This window comes from Amblyomma maculatum, chromosome 6, assembly GCF_055883805.1.
Source record: "Amblyomma maculatum isolate TAMU_Amacu chromosome 6, ASM5588380v1, whole genome shotgun sequence".
Classification (NCBI taxonomy): domain Eukaryota; kingdom Metazoa; phylum Arthropoda; class Arachnida; order Ixodida; family Ixodidae; genus Amblyomma; species Amblyomma maculatum.
Window position 1 is genome coordinate 92,649,615 of NC_139349.1, and position 23,429 is coordinate 92,673,043.

General features: G+C 46.3%; 1 protein-coding gene across 1 annotated transcript in view; it reads right to left on the reverse strand.

Moving 5' to 3' along the window:
- The window catches only part of LOC146186244 (kin of IRRE-like protein 2), a 41,488-nt gene extending 18,300 nt beyond the window's left edge, over positions 1–23,188 (reverse strand). Inside the window, exons 1-3 of the mRNA XM_084605645.1 lie at positions 23,090–23,188; positions 11,072–11,345; positions 2,897–3,232 (exon numbers count right to left, since the gene is read on the reverse strand). Coding sequence (XP_084461771.1) covers positions 2,897–3,232; positions 11,072–11,345; positions 23,090–23,173 — 694 coding nt within the window. The 5' untranslated portion in view covers positions 23,174–23,188. The remainder of the gene's footprint in view (positions 1–2,896; positions 3,233–11,071; positions 11,346–23,089) is intronic.
- Positions 23,189–23,429: the final 241 nt, after the last annotated feature.

The window sequence follows — 23,429 nt, forward strand, 5'->3', positions numbered from 1 at the left end:
AGTGGTTATTGGCAAATTGAAGTTGATGAGAGGGACCGTGAAAAAACTGCCTTCGTAACACCAGATGGGCTCTATGAATTCCGCGTCCTCCCATTCGGGCTCTGCTGTGCTCCTGCCACCTTCCAGCGGATGATGGACACTGTGCTCACAGGTCTTAAGTGGCAGACATGCCTTGTTTATCTCGACGACGTAATAATTTTTTCACCGACGTTCACGGAACACCTGCGCCGCCTGAGAACTGTTCTCGAAGCTGTCCGGTCTGCCAAACTTTCTCTCAAGCCTCAAAAGTGCCACTTCGGGTTCACCGAATTGAAGTTTCTTGGGCACATCGTGAGTGCTGATGGCATCCGAGCTGACCCTGAGAAACTTGCTGCCGTTGCTGCCTTTCCCGTCCCCGCCCACAAAAAAGCAGTCCGACAATTTTTGGGGCTGTGCTCCTATTATCGTCGCTTTATCAAAAACTTTGCACAGATGGCCAGCCCTCTGACTCTCCTGACTCGAGATGACGCATCATTTTCCTGGGGCGCCGAGCAGCAGATGGCTTTCGACGAGTTACGACGCCGGCTCCAGTCACCCCCGATCCTGGCACATTTCGACGATGATGCCGACACAGAATTACACACGGATGCGAGCAACGTCGGCCTTGGTGCCGTTCTAGTTCAGCAGCAAGACGGGGTCGAGAAAGTAATTGCCTACGCCAGCCGTGCACTTTCCCGTGCTGAGTATAACTATTCCACCACTGAAAAAGAATGTTTGGCGGTAGTATGGGCCGCTGCCAAGTACCGCCCGTACCTTTATGGCCGACCGTTTCTCGTCATCACTGACCATCACTCGTTGTGTTGGCTGAAAAACTTAAAGGATCCTTGTGGCCGTTTAGCACGTTGGGCATTGCGCCTACAGGAGTTCGATTTCGATGTTATTTATAAGTCTGGCCGGAAGCACACCGATGCGGATAGCCTGTCCCGCGCGCCCGTCGGCCCTCCTTCGTCAGATGCCACCGACGACGATAGCTTCCTCGGAGCAGTCACTACGTCCGATCTCGCCTCCAAACAGCGTGCCGACGGCGAGCTGCGACTGATTATTGACCATCTTGAAGGTGGGCATCCTACAATACCCCGATACCTTGCTCGCGGGTTGTCGTCGTATTGCCTCCGCAATTGGGTGCTTTATAAGAAGAATTCTACGTCGAGCGCGAAAACATACCTGCTAGTAATACCGGCTGATCTAAGGCACGAATCCTCCTGGCCTGCCACGACGAACCAACTTCAGGGCATCTTGGCTTTACACGCACCCTAAACCGAGTCCGGCAGAACTACTACTGGCCACATCTTTCTCCGAGCGTTAGACGTTACGTACAGACTTGTCGACAATGCCAGCGGTGAAAAAAACCCACGCTCAAGCCATCCGGTATGTTACAATCTATTGAACCACCCCTCACACCCTTCGAGCAAGTGGGCATGGACCTTTTAGGCCCATTTCCTTTATCCTCGAACGGACACAAGTGGATCGTAGTCGCCACAGACTACTTAACACGCTACGCTGAAACGAAGGCCCTTGCGCGAGGTACTGCCGGCGAAGTTGCTCGATTCTTTATGAACGACATTGTGCTCAGACACGGTGCACCGTCGACCATCATTACTGACCGAGGAAAGGCGTTTACAGCTCGGCTACTGCGGGACACCTTAACTCTCAGCCATACCGATGCATCGCACAACAACAGCGTATCACCCTCAGACATATGGATTAACGGAACGACTAAACAAAACTTTGGCGGACATGATCTCAATGTACATCGACATTGAGCATAAAATGTGGGACGAGATCCTGCCGTATGTCACCTTCGCCTACAATACGGCGCCGCAGGAAACCACGAAGTTTACGCCGTTCCGTCTCGTATATGGCAGAGAGGCCCGCACGATGTTGGACGCGATGCTCCCGTGCGGGGAAGAAGCGGTCGAACCCGACGCCGCCCACTTCGCAGAACAGGCCGAACAAGCCCGTCAGCTGGCCCACTTGCACATCAAGGAGCAGCATGCCACCGACGCTCGACACTATAACCTTCGGCACAGGGAGGCCAACTACGAACCAGAGGACCAAGTGTGGGTGTGGACCCCCGTGCGTCACAAAGGCTTGAGCGAGAAACTACTCCACCGCTATTTCGGACCCTATAAAGTCCTGCGCCGCTTAAACAACGTTAATTACGAAGTCATTCCAGATGGAACTGTGACCGTCAGTGTTCGACGCCAGCGGCCTGAAATTGTGCATGTGGTGCGCTTAAAGCCATACTTTTCGCGTGACTGAGCGTTCCCTGCAAGTGAAACCTTGCGTTATTGTACAGTTCACCTCACGCCTAATTTTTTTTTCCTCCTCTCACCTTGTCATCGGGACGATGTTTGCTTTCACGGGGGGGGGGAATAATGCCACGTGCCTAGCGCCGCGCGACAGCCGTGTTTGGTGCCGACGACGACGAAGCGGTGGTTGGCACGAGCGGCGCGCTGGGGCTGGACTCTGTGACTCTGTGTTTGGAACGACAAGCCGACCTTATTCTCGGGTCCTCGGCTACGTGTACTTTCACGGCTCCCTCTGACTTCAGTCTTGACAATATAATTTAAAAGTAGCTTGGCCATGTAGATAGCTCTACTTGAGTGCTGTTATAGTGGGCAAAACCTGAAACACGTATAACAGATGGGCTTACATGCGTTGTACGTGAAGCATGTAGCCCGGTACTGAGCACAGCCAAGCAAGGCCCACTCCCCATTTGTAACTGAGCAGAGAAGGCACAGCAATTAGGCTGGAGCTGAACTTCCGTGGCCTCCCGGTGACAGCAGTAAAGCTGAAGCTTAATTGCTCTCAGCGGGCTACAGGGTCCTAAATAGCTGACGTGCCGTGCACTCACACAGGACGTCGAGCGTGGCAGCGACCGCCGTCGAGGTGGGCCACGAGACATGGTACACGTGGCAGGAAAGTCGAAGGCCGTGAAGGTCGCGAGACGCGTTCAGACTGAGTAGGCTTCGCGTGGTGTACGAGTCCTCTTGGGGAGAGAACTCGACGAAGAGCTGACTTGAGGCGGTCATGTTGGTCTCGCCCAGTATCCAGTGCATGTGCCGCACGGCGGGCACTGCGCGGCGCGCCACGCAGCCCACCTCGGCCTCCTCGTGCTCCTGGATGGTGATGCGCGTGCCATCATGCAGCCGCTCGCCGCCCAGAGTCAGGAACGGCTCCTCCGGAGCGCCTGCGTGGAATATGGATCTCGCAAACTTGACGATACACCGAGGTTGCCACATATCTGGCATGCGGCACTAGCACAAACACAATTGATATGACACCTGCTGTGGCGGTGTCGGCCGCAGAAGAGACAAAAGCCATTGCATGGGTAACCACGCAGTGTCTGATTACAAGAACTGAACCTACTCCAAGAGCGCCGGCGAAAACATGCGTGTGGCCCTTCTGCACTCTGATGAAGACGCAGGCGTAGAATTCCTATATATCTCGCCCTCACTCAATCATTACTGTGTATACGGGCAGAGGGCCATATATGGTTATTGAATAAGATGTTTTGACTGACTTGCACAGGTTCACACGAGAGAGCCCGAACATTCGGCTTTGACGGTGTCGCAGATGTATGCCAGGGATCTCCTAAATCCACGTAACACTCCCAGTTTAACCCGAATGCACGAGCGTCAACCGCCGTGTTAATAAGCAGGGTATGACGTAATACAGCGGCGAAAACAGCGAGATTACGTTCATGCGCTTAATGAATAGTCTGGTACAGGTCTCCTGGGCCAGGCTGTTATGGGAAGCAGACCCGACCCACCTTCGTTTTGGTTCTTTATTACTTTTTCTGCTGCTTTCTGCGTGCTCCTGAAAAAATATTACGGAAGAAACATGGTGTCACCTTCTTTCCTAGAGGAGACGAAGGTGTGGATTGTTAAACGCAAAAATCTGATCAGACGTTGTTGCTATCTCACTTTACGCTGTGCAACATTTTATTACCAATCATTATCATTATCATCATCATTAACCGGACTATGCCCACTGCAGGGCGAAGGCCTCTCCCATATCTCTTCAATTATCCCGGTCCTGTGCTAGCTGCATCCACCTGACCCCTGCGAACTTCTTGACCTCAACCGCCCACCTAACTTTCTGCCGTCCTATACTGCGGTTTCCTTTCCTTGGAATCCAGTTTGTTACTATAAGCGACCATCTGTTATCCTCTCTTCGCACAACACGTCCTGCTCATGCCATTTCTTGATTTACACTAGAACGTCAGCAGCCTGAGTTACTTCCCTGACCCACTTTGTGCGCTTCCTATCTCCTAACGTTACACCTACCGTTTTTCGTTGCATAGCCCTTTGCGTCGTCCTCAACTTAAGTAGAACCCTCTTGGTTAGCCTCCATGGTTCAGCCCCACAGGTGAGTGCAGGCAAGATAAAACTATTGTATACTTTCCTCTTGGCGATACCGTGGGAGTAAACAAGTTATTACCAATGGGAGCAATCAAATCCTTATTTAGGCTGTGTCCTGCTTTTTCTCTAAAAAAAAAACAATAAATTTACGTCTGTAGGACACTAGCAAGACGTGTAAGCTGTTCTTTTCAAGATGAAAGTTTTTTATCAGCAAGACTCTCAGTGACAGATCACTGTATTGTGGCAGGAAAGTGTTGCATAAAGCATAGGAAAAATAAAAAGACTCTGATACGTACGTATAGTATAATCAGTTGGTGTATATATCGCATTTCATCAAACTCAAGTGCTACCACTTCAATCTTAATTAGTAAGCTAATGACAACGTTCAAAAAATAAAATTCGAGGAGGCGCTTTGAACCACTAACTGCGATGAAGCGAAATCCTTTATAGCGCGGTGGTTATTCAGTCTTTTATGCAATCATTACTGAACTGTGAATGCCTGCTCAGTGACTCTTTAGAGCCTGTTAAATGCTTTGACAAAGTCTGACATTAAAGGTTTATAACGTTTATTGTGTATGTGACACTTTCTGCGGAAGGACGGGAGCACACTTATGAGCCTATAAAGGCTTTCGACTTGGCGTTAATCCTTGGCGCGCATCGTTGCAGTGCGTGTTAAGTGTGGGATTGGCGGTACGGCTTCCCTCCTAACACGCAGCGTTCTCATAACTACGTGAGATTCTGACACAAGCTCGAAACGCCTGAACATCGTGTTGTTGCTACTATGTGCCATGACGTAAACGGCAGCGGTCTCCATAGCAACCGCGTTGGCATGACGTTACAAGGAGAATTAAGTGTTTCTTACGAGCCCGGCGTGGCCTAGTCTGTTATCGCGCTCGGCTGGTGATCGAAGCTGTAGGGTGCGATTCCATGGGGAGGGAAGATGTTTTATTTTCTTAAAGGTTAAACAGAACCCGTCAGACGAGTTTCGCGTTAGTTCTGGATCGACCCATCACCTCTCATATAACGAACACTTGACCTGAGTTATAACGAGGATGCACGCATTATACCACGTGACGTCGGATATACCGAACTGCGACGTCGGTTATAACAAAGAGGCATGTATATCACTCGAACTCGGTTATAACGGATAATGATATGCATCTTCGTTATAACTGAAGTCAAGTAACGTTAGATACCCAGCGTCGAACTTCTTAATTTTTGAAGTGCTGAGTTATGCCACGGACGACATATCAATGCCCGACCAGGTCATCAGCAAACTACTATCTGCTAAAGGCGTGCTTCCGAAGAAGAAGAATTTAAGAACGAAGCCCGATCCAGCAGTCGCCGCCGGTAACCGCGTCTTTAAACGCGTGCTCCAAATGGCCTTACACACATTTCTCATGTCTCCGACGAGAAGGAAAACAAGTCTCAAAATGCACTCAGACTCTTTACAGTGGTGCACCTCTTGATCATCGGAGCACTGCGCATATAAATTACTCGACAATGGCATACTGACGCCCCATATTCATAATGTTGGCGACGTCTATATATTACGCTGATAGGTTCGCACAATAACATTAAGAACTTAACATACAGAACTTTTTATTATACAATTAAAAAAAACAGTAGTAAGCAAATACGCATGATGGCTCACAAGCTGTCATAACGTTTTGAAAATTGTGGATTATATACTTGTCAGCATATAATGCACGTGTGCAAAACTAGATTTCGTACGCGCACGCACACACACACACGCACGCACGCACGCACGCACACACACAATCGCGCCTCAGCTTTTCTATGAATATTAGGAAGCACAGGTACGAAGTTTGGATTGGAAATGAAGCGCTGCAGCGCTGTGAAAAAAGTAAAATATTTTTTCAAAATGCTCTGTCCAAATAATTTACTTTCAAGCTTTCTTACAATAAAAGTAACTTTCTTTTTTTTTTATTGCGAAAGCAATACTACTCTAGGTTTCGAGCCTTCAACGTAGCGCGGCGGTAGCCACGCACGTCTTACCCACGTGATGCTGTGACGTCACATCGCAAGTGACACTAGACTGTGGGCTGGCAGGAGCTACCAACTTGGGTCTCTCGGGACGGTTATGTCGGAATCAGCCTGCTAGGACCCTGGCCTTCACGTTAACCCTATAGGCCACTAAGGCACGTTCATGCGGCTTGGTTAAAGCGGGGCTTTATATGTGCGCTGAGGAAGAAGAAGAAAAAGAGAAGAAGAAGAACGCTCGGTCACCTGCAGCTAATGCTTTCGCTCAATGTTTGATTCAGCAGTGTTTAACCCTTGTAATTTTTTTATACCCTGTTTTTATCGGGCTTCGCAGATCTCTACAAGTGGTCCTCATGAGCTTCCGTGTGGCTTCGGGATTTCTCTTTCGATCGGCGACAATCCGACGCACCACGCAGCGGTGGCCACGGCTCCGACAAAACTCAAACAGTCGATCGCGCACTTGGGGCGCGCAAAAGCACAATGAAGCGTGCTTTCTGGCCTCTCAGTTTGAGCGCGCGCTTCTTAGATTTCCCCTTTCCGGCGACCGAAGGACGAGGGAGAAGGTCTGTAATTTATCTCGGCCTCGTCCCAATCAGATCCGCACGCCGCTCTTTCATCCTCTCCCTTTTTTCTTTGTTTCCCGCGAGCTCTCAGATTCCGCGCGTGCGCCCCACTGAGGAAACGAATTACCGAAACAGGGTAAATATAAGAAAAAGCACGACTGTCAGCCGAACCGGAATCGGAGACCCGTCGCGCATTTGCGCCATTCTATTGCTCGCAGAGTAAATATACTCTCGCGTTTTCAGCTCCCAAAGCTTCACGAATATACTCCTTATTATCCTGATCCAATTAAGTCCAAGTGACGTCTCCTTCCTTTTCTGCCATTCTCGATTCCACTCCGTCGCAGCGACGGTCTAGGAGATGACGTAACGTCCGCCTCTGTTCCTTTAGTTTCTCCTAGCTGGGCCACTCGCAAAAGGGCAAGAAAGGAAAATGGAAGTAGGTAACACGAGGAAGCACTAGAAAGCCTTGCGAAACGGAGGTGAGCCATCGTGTAGTGCCCGTTCCGGTTCTTAGTTGGCTTCTTCGTCTTGATACGAACAGCGTAATTGTCTCACGACTTCGCTACATCATCAGCAACGGAAATGGTTACGTATTGCGTCGCTAAAACTCTCATGAAGCTCGCAAATTGGTTGCAGCTTTCGTAACGATTCCTAGCGGAGCCAGTTTCATTTCATTCACACGCCGCGGTAGCTCAGGTCTTTATGGTTTTAAGCAAATGCGCTCTGTCCGGTCTGAATCGACGAATTTAAACGAAAATTAAAGGATGAAACGCTCACGTGCCAAGATATTAGTGCACTCGCAAAAATCTGACGGGTCGAAATTAATTTAGCAGCTTCCCTATGCCGTGACCTAACGTCTTTATCTCGCTCTTGCCGTGCCACAGCACACCAATTACTAGATCGCTGATGAGGACATGCAGACTTCATTTTACCGGCGAATACTATGACCGGACTGGAAAAGAAACTAAAAATGAAGGTGCAAGCCTCCGAGCATCTTCGTATCAGAGACAGGTGTGGTGATGCCAACCTATTTCGAAGAGAAAAATGCCTGCTTTTCTTAATAAGCCAGCGCTGCATCATTCCGTCGCTGCATTCAAAGTGAGCATTGCAACAAGTATAAAATTAGCTGAGAGACTATACAGCGAGGGAAGCATCAAAATTTATAGAGTTTTCTACGTGTTCCTGCCCCGCACTCGAATATATGCGTTCAGCAAAATATATGACCGAGCTGTGCGTTCAGTAAAATACATGACAGAGCTACTTAATGTTAGAATGTTGACTGACCCCGGAGTGTTACTTTCTTCCTGCACCTCTGGAGAAGCATTGTACCCATTCTTGTGGAAGCAGAAAGATGTTGCACACAAGTGCTTATTAGCTTATCAGTTTATCACATTTTGAAATTATACGCAATAGTGTAACGTACAATCTGAATATTTGTTTCAACATCTTTCATATTATTTTTGCAAGCGTTTTTCGTTCTACTATAGTAGCACTGTGGTACTTCTGAAGATATATTTCAAAATAAAGCATGTTTTCTAGCCCCAACTGCATCAAAATTTTTATTTATCGCTACCTCTCTTTTCTCTCCGGCATGGTAACGTGCGCTGCTGCGCGAATGTCCATATTCCTTTTTTTTTTTTCACTTACCAGGCAACCTCTATCGAATCCTGAGAAGCTTACTTCGCATACCGCATAGGTTAGCTGATTGGGCGAGTAGGCTATTTGTGATGGCTGTATCACTCAAAAACACAGACAGCACGAAGGAGACACAAATTGCTGTAACTTTGGACTGGTGCTGTATTTAATGCGCGCACACATTTTTATACACTGTGAACGCATTATAAAATATCCCGCAAAGCCTATCACACAGCAAGTCACTTTGGGCCACACATTATAAATATATGAGGGAATGCTCACTATCTTGCCTCCATGATCTCCCGTGTTAGCCCTTCCCTATCTTTGTTAATTACTCGACATTCATTAGTCAGGAGTGCATACACATGGTTTGCATTGTACACAGTGTTCGAACAGATTCCATTTCAAGCATTTTGTTTGACCTACATAAATTTAGCCCAAGCAGAGGCAGGGAACAAAGAGCTTCTTCTATAAAGTCAACAAATTTGTTGCTGTGCTTCTTACTGAAGTTTTAGTTTTCGTGTTGTCCGTGGTTTTGAGCGCTACGCTCTTCAACATACCTCCTTGTTTGTGTTTTATTTTTCTGATGCGTATATCCTGTAATTCACTTCCCTGTATCAGACTTTTCACTGGCAACTGATTACTGTTGACGAGGGAGATTAAATAGGTTCTACATCAGAGCTGTTCTATTTCCCCAGTGTACATAATTGTTTCCTGTGTATTGTTGCCTGGTCGGCTTTCCGGACGGAGTTCTACAGTCCAATGCTAGAATAGATTAGCTCCTCGGAACTTACTACTACGTAATTTATATATTGATTATAATGTTATTATAGGTGCTCCTGCTAGTAGTACCTTTGTATTCACCGCACCATTCATTTATAATAGCCTTGACCCGAAAAGCATACAATTAATTCTCCTAGAAAACCTGCTGGATACCTCCGCATTACCAGTCCGCGGTATCTTTCTTAGTAAAACTTCTTGCTTATAAGTCCGTGTACGACCAAAGCTTGAATATGCCGGCGCTATCTTCGATCCACACAAATCATAGCCCTTGAATTATTAAGAGTCTTGCCAATTGGTTCATACTCTTAATCGGATTTTTTTTTTTTTTTGGCAAGCGTGCCACAAGGCATACATAAGCAATCGTGTCAACAGTTTTCTTGCAGAAACCGGAGAAGGCTTCTGCTTTTTTTGGTTGACATTGTCAGTTTGCCACTTGGAAAAGCCCTCTAGCCTCTCTGCCCTGAAATCCCAGTTACAATATATTCCTCCCATGTCACCGCTAAATTTCACGTGCCTACCTTTCATCATACCTTTATAACGTAATTTCTTTTTTTTTTTTTTATTCATTGCGCACCTCGCTACAGTCAACCCATCCAACTAGTGCAGCGAACGTCACACGCAAGCGTGACGTGGCATCTCACAAGCTGCCCGCACGATATCGTTTCACTATTTATTATTCGCGCGTACATCTGGAGCAGACATGGCAGTAATTGAATTACAGTAATGAAATTACTGCAATTTATAACCATTTTTGGTAATTTCTGATGTAACGAATTACTTTTTCGGTCTGGTAATTTAGTAATGTAATGAATTACTTTTGGTAATAGTTTCGCAGCAAAAGTAATTCATTCCTTTTGAAATTACTTTTACTAAAGTGCGCCACTACTCCTTCAATAGGCAACAAAGCAAAGTGCCGCGAAAGCAGGAACGACGTGCTGCAAGCCGAAGCCAGCGTAACGGGTCGGCAAAAGGTAACAGAATTGAGCAGAACAGTGTGTCTGAGACCTCGTATGTAGCAGAGTGACTTAGTGCGGTTATCCCACGGCAACCGTACTTCAAGCAGCATGATACAAGGCGTCAAGGCAGTACCGAAGAAGGCCTGAGTTGAAAACTAGTTGGGAGCGCGGCGCAGTGGCACTCCCTGTTGCGTCGGCTAGGGCTGCCTGGCTACACTCGTCACCACGGCGCAAGGGAGGATTGGGATTGGGGAGATAGGCGGACGGGTCCGTGGCGTGAGCCACCGTGGCTTGAGCGTTACTTAGCAGTGAGCACAAGCTGCTGGCGTCGATTCTTGAGACTACGGAAGCAATAAACAACCTGGCTTCTTCGGGCCCTTCAAATGGCAGAGACAGCTCCGGACAAGCAAGACGCTGGGTTCGCCGGTTATTTCACGATCGTTCGATCATGCTTCTGCTTTTGCTGTTGTTTTTGTATTGCTTTTGTCTTGTTTTTGTAATGGAAAGTGTTCTAGGAAAGAGGCAAGGAATAGCTCTCTGGGACGAAATTTGGCTGGAAGACAAAAAAAAAAAAAACAAAAAACAAAAAGAAACTTCGCGCTATAATCGAAGCCTGGTTTCAATGTACCGCGAAGTGCCTTGTCAGTAAAGTGGTTCAAGAAATCGCGTTGCAATGATGTAAATATCGTGATGTTTCCTCCAAGTTTGTGCCATGAGCACTCACCGGTGACGACCAGCTTGAGCACCTTGGTTACCCGGCGCACAGAGTCGTCGTCAGCGAACTCTCGGCATTCCCAGAGTCCGTCGTCGGCGCGCGTCACCTGAGTGATGGTGAGCGCCGCGGTGCCATCGCGAGAGATGTTCCACTGGCGTCGGCTGGCGCCACCGGCGCCTCCCACGTCCAGCACCACGGGGTGCCCGTTGCGCATCCACTGCACACTGCCGCCGGGTGTCTCCAGGAAGCACGGAATGCTCAGGCTCTCGCCGGGGTTCACAACCTGCACCAGGACACCATACAGTGCTCGTTAAGCGGAAGAAAATGGTCCCAATGTAAGCAAAAAGTCAGAAGTGTAAAAAACAAATCCTTCCCAGCAACAGGGTTTTTGATCTGTCGGGCCACTTAAAACCTTGAAACTATTTAAGACCCACTGAAAACCTTTCTCCGTATCAGCGTCGCAGTCTTGCCAACTGTCATGAGCGTAATGCTATCCCACAAGAAGTCCTACGCACACAGAATGGCGAGGAACTTAATTATATATATTCGTATCATAGAGTTTTAGGTCGGCCTGGTATGGTCAGCAGCCGCGGTCACTACAGCCCTTGACTAAGGCATCCACCCGTCGTACTCAACGTCGAATTGTCTCCAGAGCCACAAAAGCCTTTTTTTTTACTGTTATTTTTGTTTACTCTATCAAAATTGTAAACGGTACACTGCAGGATGTCAAGTCTGCCACAGAGCGGTAAATGGAATTCTGATGTGAACGGAAGAGAACAAAATTAGCAGTGCCCATCGTCGTTACTTTGGAGCAGTCGGAGAGCATTGTATTTTAGAAGGAATATAATAGCAGTTAGAATCCCCCTTTTGATCATACCTTTTTTTTTTTTCGGTATTAGCACAATGGAGGTAATTGATCCTTTATCCCTTGGAGTTTGCTGCTTTTTAGCGCACATTGTGACACGCTTTTAAACAAATCTGCCTTTTTAAGCTCGCAAAGAAATCTTTTAACATACTTATTCCTTCAAACCACCTGTCCCCAGGGGTGTTTCTCGCCTTTTCGGCAGATTTAAGAAGTGCTTTAGAGCCGAAATACGTATTGACGCTTTTAGACGACCCGGGGCGATGCGGTACTGTGCCGTTGACTGTTCGCAAGAACCTCGGTGTACAACGACAATTGTTACTCACTAAAGGCCCGCAGAACCTATTCGCAAACTCTGGCTTCTGCACAGCAGAAGTCAACTCATCGGAGCCGGACAAACCACGGAAATACCAGGGATGCGTCGCAAGTCATGTGGTCAGCAAGGTCGCAGGCGTGCAATCTCTCCCATGCTATACCCAGACGTGTCAGCGTGTGAAGTAGCGGGGCTTCGTGTGGCAGCGAACAGTGTCACGCGATATTTAAAAATGTTGGACTTTTCCCCATAAGAGGCGAAGTAATTTCCTGGGCCGCATGCAGCTTATTGAAGCGCGTGCTCCTATTTCCACTCCTACCGTGTAAATAAGCCGGTTTTAAAAGTTTCTCGTCGTCGGTCCACCCTGGGTTGACTCCTGCTATTCTAGCTCACGAACCGTTCATTCATACAAGGGAACGGACGAGTGCCTTGGACCAAAACTCCGCGTGACATCCCACTTCCGCGAGTCGGCCCGACCAAAACTAACCCGTCACTGGGCCGCAGAGCTGGGCAAGGTACTTCAAAAAAGTATCTTCGATACCGGCACTCGATACCCAGAAAATATGTATTTCCGATACCGATACACTATACAGAATCGAAATGGATTATTGATACAGATGCTCTGCACTGTATCGTCGATACTACGATACATCACTGAAATCGCAACATAATAAAGCTGCGACTTTAGAAAATTGTACCGTGCTGTCTGCAATCTTTAGTGCATTCCTATAGCGTAGTTTTTCAGAAAGGGCTTAAAAACGAATCCGACAACACGGAGCTATTAAAGCTCCTCTCTTTGTCAGCTGGCCTTGTAAGGACTTCACATTGAATTGAAGCCATGGCTACAATGAAGTGATCACTTACACAAGCAGCCTACTGAACAAATTCTTTAAAGTAATGCTCGTCATACAAACCAACCAGTGGGCATCTGGCTATATATAAAAATACATCTCTAACTTCTTCTCTTGATTTTCATTTCATACTGCATGTTACCCGATGGCTCCTGCTTTTTCCCTGTGTAAAGGTGCAACCTTGTGCGTTTAGAGATCTCGGCAATTATTTTGCCATTAGTGTGACAACGAACTTTCAAACTTATTGTTCAAAGCTAGAAGGAAAACAAAAAATATAAAATGGTTTGTTTCGGTTCGTGGAGTTTAACGTACCAAAGCGACTAAAGCTATGAGAGACACAAAAATAAAATGGCTGAACGTTTTCATTAGTCCAGAAAGAGCGCGATTTGGGCGTACTAAAATGACGCAAATGAGAAAGCCTCTCTACATACGCACACGAGCACGCCACAGTGTTATATTGTACGAAGATGACGTTTATCAGCGGATAAGAGTGAATAGCAGTCGCGTCGACTCAAAGACCCTTAAGGCAGCTATAGGTAACTCAAGTTTTAATAGCGTCGCTTGAGATACGGCTGGTTATTTCTCAAGAGATATATTATACTTTAGAAGTATATTTTTGCAGAGTGGCTAATGTGGTGTCAATCAATTCTCATTTTTATTTTAAAAAATGTGAACGTTTTTTTTCTTTTAGTACACAGATATGTGTTTACAAGTTTCACTGAAGGTCTGCTGAAAGAATTTTGGCAAAGAAAAGTAATTTGACAACGCATAATTTTTTATTCTAACTTATCTGCTGGAAAATTTCATTCATAATTTTGATATTGTGTACTTCGTAAAATGTTAGATGTAATAGGTTTTCAAGGAACAAAGTCTAGTGTAAGTCTAGTGCGGAATTACAAAGAATGAATTTGTTTTCAATCAAACGCTGTAAGAACGGGGGTTAGCCGACAGCATCGTGACCGAATGATGTCTTAAAAGCTCGTGTTCTTGCCGCCATGCAGAGGCGACACGCGCAGGCCTAGGTTTGGAAAAGGGCGGGGCATAATTTACTGCGTTCAACAGTACACTGAGCACGGTGCTTGACAAGAATCGGGTGCCGCAGAAGCGGCCAATTGGGGGGGGGGGGGGGGGGGGCAAATGGTGTGATAGCGGCTAGGGGTACAGCAAGGCGTATAGTCCTTCCTGCGTGTTCGCCTTCCTTGCGTTTTCACTTTGTTCCTTTCTTTCTGTGTGCCTGTTAACGGCATAGCGGCTTTGTGGTATGCACGTAATGCTCACAAAGTTAGGAACCTCTTGAGCATCGACTTTGGCTCCTTTAGTCTTAAAGGAAGGGAATCAGGAAATGTCGTTGATGCTGAGGTGACGAGGCATTTGGAGGGAACTCAGAGCAGAAGGGAACTCAGGCTGTACTACAAGCTGAGCTGTTTCTGTACTTGTACTACCACCTGAGTTAGCGCTGTCAACCGAAAGTTTCACAGCGGCTTCAATATTTGCAATTTTCTTTAGTATCGAATATCGTTAAAATACACAATACAATAAAATGTATTTTCGATACCTATACTCCGATACTTTCCTTCTCCGCACTTGATACTTAATACCGATACACAAAATGTACCTAAAGATAGTATCGAAGACACATGTATCTTCGATACTGCCCATGACTGCTGGGCCGACAGGTTAGTTTCGGTTGCGGCCCTGGCCGGAGAGCTCTATTACGAAAGCGTCATAGAAATCGCTTTCCATGTGGACGGGTTTCGGGAGATAACCATTTAGTTTTCTCAGCAACGCAGCGAACATTCTGTACAAGCAAAATCGACATTTTTAGTGTGTCTTGCTCAGCTTGATATTTCCCTCACCCACGACGGACTATTAGACCGTGGAGCTATCGTCGCGTCGCATAAAGTTGGCCCTTGCAGAAGGCCAACTTTGTGGGCGCGGCCGGCCCACATAGCGCGCTTAGAAGGAAACACCGCGTTCCTGTCCAATTCGATTCATTTCCTATACTCCGTACTTCGTCTTTGCGGGTGGCAATTAAGCATGCATGTAGTATTTTGCCATGATATATATGTTCACCAACAATTGCGTTTCAGAGGCCAAACTCAAGGAGATGAAATGGAAAGTCACGTGACATCTGGTGCGCGGGCATGCAAGGATCGATGGTCAGTAGTATGAATCTACCTTTATCACCACTGCATTTATTTCCGCAAGCAACGTCAGTAAACACTGTGTTGGCCTAATCGTATATGCGAGGAGGGGTAGTGAACTATAGAAAGCGTGTACAAAGGCGCTATATGCTGGAGAAGAACACTGGAGGGAGAGACCGCTGGAGAACGATGAACCTGTGATTGCTGCGCCATATTATCGGCGTGTCGCGAGGCGTTACAGTCGGCTTATGTCGTCTTACTTCGTGGCCGTAATTTAGCACCTTACTAAGATGTCTCATTAAGTCCGATATAAGATAAGGTATGCATGTGATATCACCGGCCGCAACTGAGAGCCGTTGTGTCATGCAGGGGATGCCACAGCTGGCTTCAATGCATCATTGACTGCCAGATAATTTATCAGGCACTGTACACTTCGTTCCGCTTAGGCAGGTCTCCACGGTATATCTCCATTTAAAAAGCCCCCTATTTTTCAGTGTCTGACAGCACTTACCGCTGCAAACGTTAGCACGCTACCCAACGCTTGAAAAAATGCCGCCTCCGAATGAGAATTATGCCAGGCCCACAACTTTATTCTCTTGCATTCTGGGTAGAAACTGCTTTATTATACCAAGACACTTTTGAAACAACGGGTAAGGAAGCGAACAGGCACACCCTCGTTTGTGAAGCCTTTATTTTCACAATCTTACCAAAATGCAGAGCTTCACTGTGAGGGGACTTACGCGATGGCGTTGAAATGTAGACAAAAGTTTGGGGATCAGCACACGTTAACGCCGAAATTGTGTAGCAACATTCGCGCAACTCCCATTGGAGAAGTCAGGGCCAATTATTCTCTTTTTAACACCAGGAGATTTACAACACTGCTGAACCATTACGATCTCCAAAGTGCGGCTCGGAGGAAATCCGCCTTGGGCTCCGTGTTTCTCTCTTATTTTTCACAGAAGGTGTACGCGTAGAAAGAAACAAACAGCCGGCATTAACTGGCTTGGACACGTGGCCGTGGAAAGGAGAAGTCACCGTAAATTATTCTGAGATAAGTAAGAGCGAAACAGAAATAGATGGTTAGCCCATGGATGATGTCAGGATGAAGAAGATATCCGCTGACGGTGATGCAGTACATTAGGAACAGTCAAACACGCTGCAAGCACCAACATCTCTCATTCGAACTTAATTTCTCGTAGAGTGCACGCTTTTATTTACCTGCATGAAACACTCGTCTGTGTTGGGGTATTCCGTTCTCCAGCACACACGTTATGGTAAAGTACAGACGGTCTGCTTTGACCGGCATAGTGGAAGTCATGTGGATGCCTTGTGCAAGAGGTGCACCGTGTTGCGGCCATTGCGTCGTCAGTGCGGGGAACCTTCCAGGGTCCTAGATTCGTTTCGGTAAGTGCTCTCACTCAAACCGACGCCTTGCGATCCCCATCGCGTCACGGTCTAACTCCGACCCAGAAGCCTAGCTCTCGGCCCATGTTAGACATGTAGTAGGGCGATAAAAGAGGGAGATTGCACTCGGAACACACCGCCATCTTGATGCTTTTCCTTTCAGGTTCCGTTTTCATGTGTTTTCTGCGCTTATACAGAGCTGCTGTTTCGGACCACTATCTGTGCTTTAGGAGCTGCGGAGGTAGAACCTGAAAGTGACGCAGCGGTGCTCTTTATCACCTGTTTCTGCCCAGCCACGCTTCAGCGTTGTAGAATGCCCTGACTTGTTATACCACTGGTTGAACAGCATCGTGTATTTCTATGCCTTCAGCTGTGCTGTTTGTCTTCGGAACATGCAGCGACCTTAGAATAAGCACGACTCTGTGCGGAGGTTTACTTTAGATAAATGCTTCTCGTCCGATGTGGTAAGACATGCAGCCGTCTCAAAATAGATTCAACAACATTCGTGCGTACTCACTACTCGTGCCCTTAATGTTGGTCGTGCAATAAGGACAGGAGCATTGCGCGTCTCAGGGGATCACAAGATGAAGCTCCACAATTAAAGCTTTCAAAGGTGATACAAATTATGAACAACACGCAGAGTTGTATCTCGTCCTATTGATCTGGCTTGAAAGACAGAGATGGGTTCATTTTCTGTTTTTATTTCCACAAATGAAGTTGGGATCTCCTTGCACACTAGGTAGAAATTAAGGTTTCTCGAGATGGATTTTGTATGCAGGCGTCCACCGGTGTTTCCTTTTTTTTTTGCAGTAGAAGTAGATGCAATATAGAAGTTATGCAGAAAGACGTCGTAAAGTATGCGTTTTCGTCAGATATAAAAACCACTGGGTCGCTGCGCAACAGAAATATTTAGCACCTTTATCTTTTTATCATGCAAGTTTTTTTTTTTCTTTGAGAAGATTACAATTCACATTTGAGCATTTCGGAGTCTATGTTGCAGAAACGCCCAGCCTTGCCGGTGTGCAACGAAAACACTCTTTCTGTTGCATGCATAGTTGCCATCCACTATAATTAAGCGTGTCACACATTGCTCACATTGCTTGCCCTTGTACAGAGCCGCAGTATTCCCGTTTCTCGATTATTTTGCTTTTTTTGTTTACACGTCTGGTTGTTTTGTGTGTTTGTTTATTACTTTGTTAAAAAGAACCGCAGCGAAGGTTTATGGGAAATGGAAGTGCGCGGAAACATTGCTTCAATATACTGTTGCCGCGTCAAACCTGAGCGAGAAGTAACATATAGTGCAAGAAAACGAAATAAATTTCAATGGCTAGAAAGGCAGGTTGGTTGACCAGCGAAAACGTGGCCCTAGCCTGCTACTCGACACTATGAGGACGTGGGGAAGGGAATTAGGGAAAACGATAAAGTTTAGATAAAAAACTATTATATATTAGGGGAGGGTGGGCGTGCGCATCTTCTCTCGGCTACTATCTACAGCCGATGAGTGGGCCACGAACCTACGCTACAATACATTTATTCGCGGGTACAGGCGACTAGTAAATTTTTGCTGGCGACTGTTCCACGTCAGGAAATAAACGTTTTTCACTCACTCAATGTGCTACTGGCCTTTTTTCTTGGCGTAGAATTCATGTCCGTCGCGTCTCCTTACCTTTATTATCGCACCATTTCATTTCATTTTCATTTCATGTTGCCTGATACCATTATTCATTACGAGTTCATTCCAGTATTGCATTTTTGTATTACTTTATTTGCATTGCCAAGGTGGCATATCCCTAAAGTTAGGTGGCCCTTTCGGCACGTAAATAAAATTTAATCTCTTTTCTATCATTGCGAACAGCGATGCACAATGGCATCCTTTATGCAATGACTCGTTGGTGGCCCGTCGTATTTTAGCATGCAAATATTGTTGCGTTACGAGTTTTCTTTTTTAAGCCAAAAGAGAGGACGTAGTTGAGAATAATTTCACTATTTATACTATTGATCTCATGCTCATAATGATCAGTACCACGGCGTGTGGTAATGCTCTTCGCAAGCGAGCAAATTCATTTCTCGCACATTCGTTCGGACGTTGTCAATTCCCACCCAGCCTCGTTCTGAAAAAAAGGGCCATGTAATAGATGTCGGATTGAAAATCGATAGAGAAGACCGCTGGGGAGTGTCGACTAAGGCGAAGAAATCCATCAGGCAGCAGCCGGGCATTACTACGGCCCATAGGCTTATGGAAATGAAATAGAAATGAAGGGCTCTTCCAATACTGATGTATCTGCTCTTTAAAGGCATCTAGCTGCGGAACTAGCGAACTATTTATGCCGGGACCATAGCAAGCCTACTTGAGCGTAGCCGAAGTACACGTTGATACGTTTGAGGCTTCATTTAGCTTATGTTCTCGTTTCAGCTTATGCCGAAATCGTATTGCGCCGTGGCCATTTTTAGGTAATAAGAAGCCTCAAGTAATCAGAAATCTAGTTTTTACTCTATCCGCAAAACACCCTTAACTAGGCGCTTGTTCCTTTATAAAGAGCGCCGTGATAACATCAAATTCGTGCCCTACTGTTGACTTTATTTACGCATCCTAGACGCAAGCGTTATTTCTGCGGAACTCGGTGCAATAATGACGTAGCTTAAACCGCATCTGCGGTCTTACCAGGCAACGCCTTTCAGTTATTACGTGCCGGATTCGATCGTTCAAGCAGTTTTATTAAGGAATTTGGGCACACCGCTTGCCTTCGTGGCAATAAAGGGCAGGGCAACCCAGCACTAACATTACGCCGGACTTATAGGTCAGAGTAAGACATTAAAGCACTAACGTGAAAACTAGTGCATGAAATATTAATATTTTATGCACCAGTTTTCCTGCTCTGCATCTCGTAGCTTCCGCTTCATGCTGGTTCAAAGCTTACCAGCTAAAATGAAGCAAAAACAATAAAATTAGGCACGTCCGCGTCGCAATTAAACTGATTCAACCAAAAGGAGATAGGACTCCATACCTTGCAATATGCACCTGAATTGCAAGGTGACCAATATTTAAATGGTTGTGCACTTGATTGACAGCACATCAAGAAATACTCTCGATATGTGATGACTGCTCCCGACGTGACGATGAGGTCATATATAAACAAAGTGAGTTTAGAAATTAAGCAACTTTAATGAGTTGGTGACGAGTGGTTACTTAGTTCTATTTAACACTGCGTTGAACATCTTCACACGGAGAACAGCAAAACAAAAATGCTAATCATGATAGGGCCTTATGTTTTTCCTGGGAAAATTTATAACGTCAACATTCATTAGCCTGTAGAGGTGACGTAACCCCATAGATTCGAGGAGCAAGTCGTGAAGATGGGCTTGCATCATTATTTCGTATTTAGGGCATGGGCGGCTTCAACGGAACAAAAAAGCGTTAGTAGGCATGGTGAAGTTCATTGTTTTTCTCGCTCTAATTTTAGAGAAACATAAAACTAGTGTCGATATATATAGTTATTCTAACGCGCCATATCAGATTTGTTACGGCCATGCTGCTATGTCTCAAATAAATCCGTGGCGGCAATCCTAAATAGCAGTCTTCCAAACGTCATCCATCCGCTATACTTTCTGCCGTCCCTGTTACGCGATAAGGTACCTTTAGCAACACTGGAGATTTATTTTTAGGAAGACAGCTTGACTGGCAGGCACAAACAACGCACACACACGCAGACAATTGTCATTACGTGACATATCCTAAGCATATATAGTGACACCCATTTTACAAAAACGTCTTTAGCAAAGGCTCTACCAACAACGGTTATTTGAAAATGTGACATTTCTTTAAAATTACTTCCCTGGGAAAGGCTTTGAAAATCAGCGAACAGAAGAACACCGTAGTGTTTCAAAAAATAAAAAAACACGTCTGAGATGCACCATGCTTTTTTTTTATTTCTACATAATGTACACCTTCAGCAAACACCGCTCGCTATGCCTTGGATGCGTCTGCAGAAGACAATTGTTGCTGTGCAGTCTCCAAGGATACCTTCCGAGTAGTTTTACTGAGGCTATTCTACACAATGGTTTCGTAATGCCTGTGACTGATAATACTGTGTCGAATGTTTTGTCATAATCATTGAACGTTCATAATGGGGTTGAAAAAAATTCTGCGAATTTCTCTGTCCCCTGGCTGATAGCGTGAACATGACCAATTATTAAGTAGCCGTTAAGGAATCCTGCTTGGTCCCTGGTTAGCCATTAATTGTGCATGCATCATTTATTGAGATTCATATAATGTTAGTGCTCTTACCAGACCCCGGTACGCTCGAGGGCATGAGGCAATGCGTATACTAGGTGGTTTTTCTTTTTTTTTTTTTAACACGACTTCTTCACCGTCTTTCTGGAGATCTGTGGTTTCCTGGTCCTCAGCATCTTAATTATTTCCCCCTTGGCCCTCTTTCTGGGGCATTATTCACTTCATCTTTCGTAACTGGCGGATTATCCAACTGCTCTGCAATCTACCACTTTCACAATCGTCCTGGCTACATTGAATATTTTAGAGACCTGTGAATAACGTCTCGGCTACGTTAATTAGCTTGTACATATCGATAATGAAAGTGCCCTGCTCGTTGCTAAACGAGTACCTGTGATTTTTGCCTATGCGTGCTTTCCTCTTGAATGTCTTTAGGCTAGTGCTTCATTATTTATAGAACGCAGGCTCGATTTTCAGCCCACTATACTTCTTTACGTCATTTCCTTAGTGCCTTGTTAACTATATTTGAGCACATCATCCTCTTCGATTGGCTCTATGGAGCTTCAGACTTTCATATTTCACTGAGAAAGACCCTCAAACTGAAAATTACGAAAGCGATAAAATATTTGAGCACGTCCGGCGACTAGCATTCACATGCCACGATAGCCGCACGTATATTTGAATTAACCATGAAGCGCTTTTATCACCCATTTTCGGTGCTGGGGATGACGAACACAGTGTTGAACAGGAGGAGAATACGAAAGCAAAGCTAAAGGAGCGTTTGTGTTTTCTTAAGTCATGCCTATAATTGCCTCCAAGATGGGCTACCACTGAACAGAGCAGCGTATGTGTCCCGTGAAAAAGAAAGCCAGAGAAGCTCTGTATTGCAGCCAGAGCAGCGCATGGGAATTTATGATGAATCTTGGCGAGCGAGGCGACAATGTCGCATTAATTGTTGCCATTACGCAACGCGCTCACTGGGCGAGGTTGTATGTAACCACGGGTCTCGTGGTGTCATCCACCGCCATGACTGCGGTATAGCGAGCTACTACGATGTCCCTTCTCGACAGCGTGACAAGGTGAAAACAGAACGAGAGATGGTGAGCGCACTTTCTGCACTAGGCCCGTATTCAACCAGTTTTACGCTTACCTCTTCCCTCGATTACAGGAAAGGCAATGATTTAACTTTATTGTTTTCAGGACGCACAGGCTGAAGTAAACCTCGATGATAGCGAAGCCGGAAAGATATAGGGAGCTTGCATGAAGCGATGCATGCCGGGTAATCCGCCATGATGTTGTCGCTGGCAGCAGACGGCGGGCAGCACAGCCAGGGTGAATTGAGCAAGTGCCTTGTATTTTCGACGATCCACCGAGCAACGCGCGGCTTTTCAAGCGCTGCTCTTACGTGCGTGCAATTGTTAGCAGATTCCTGAAGACCGTACGCGTCTACGCTGTTCCCGAAAAATAGGGCACGCTATGAAAAAATACAATTGCAGTGCGACGCGGAATTCTTCTAGCTACACGACAACGACTGATTGCACTATGCGTCTGGACCCATGGCCTCCCGTCGACATCACCGGCACTCATGATTCTAGTTCTAGCAAGTATGTAGTTCTATACTTGCCTGGATTGGTGTCGTTCTAGCGTGTGTTGGTCGGTGCGAGCCATTCGTGTCGGCGTCACTAGAGGAATCACTTGCCAATTCTCGCCCTCATGCAAACGTATTGTTGAAATCGTGAAGAACCCGAACTCCGCCTGTCCGATCGCGCCAGCATTGCCTGCGCGCACTACGCGACTATGTAGACGAGGCTGTGTGGCAGCGCCGTGCTGCGTCGTCTGCTGCCAACGACAACATCATGGCGGATTACTCAGCATGCATCGCTTCATGCAAGCTTCCTATAGAGACAAGAAATGCGCTGTAGTGCAACTGCCACTACGCATGTGAAGTAGGCACCTATATACGATATGGTAAGCGGTTATGTGCCACTACACCTCAGTTAAACTAAAGATCCTCAGTGTTAAGTTCCTACACCAGCGAAAAATATTCACGCTTATAGTCTCACCAAGCCTGCACCTTGACGATGTGGTCTTTATGGCGTTCGTATTTAATGCACCTTTCATGGCCCATGAACTTGTCGTGCCTGGTGCATGTAGACGAAACGCCACGTTGAATGACAAGAGTTTTTCTCTACAGAACGCAAGAAGAGGGACGTGAGGGCGCATACCTTTTCCGGCGGCTCGACGTTGTTGGCTGCCGAGCCCCGTGAGCCCGGAGACGCTGACTTTGCCACCGAGAAGGCGGCGCACATCACAGCGACCAGCAGCGCTTGCGAGCTCCTTGCTCCCAATGTCAATCCTGACAAGAAGGTAAAGAAAAAGAGACGATATTAATTAGATCTGCTGCACAATGTCTTGTTTAATAAACGAAAATAAGTAGAGCTAGGCTCATCGGCAAATGAGTGATACAGCGATGCCTATTAAAGCCTTGCTTAAGCAACAAAGCAAAGTGTTCGGCCGTGAAACCAGCCTCATACTGTACATTCATGCCATAACTTCATATAGGCA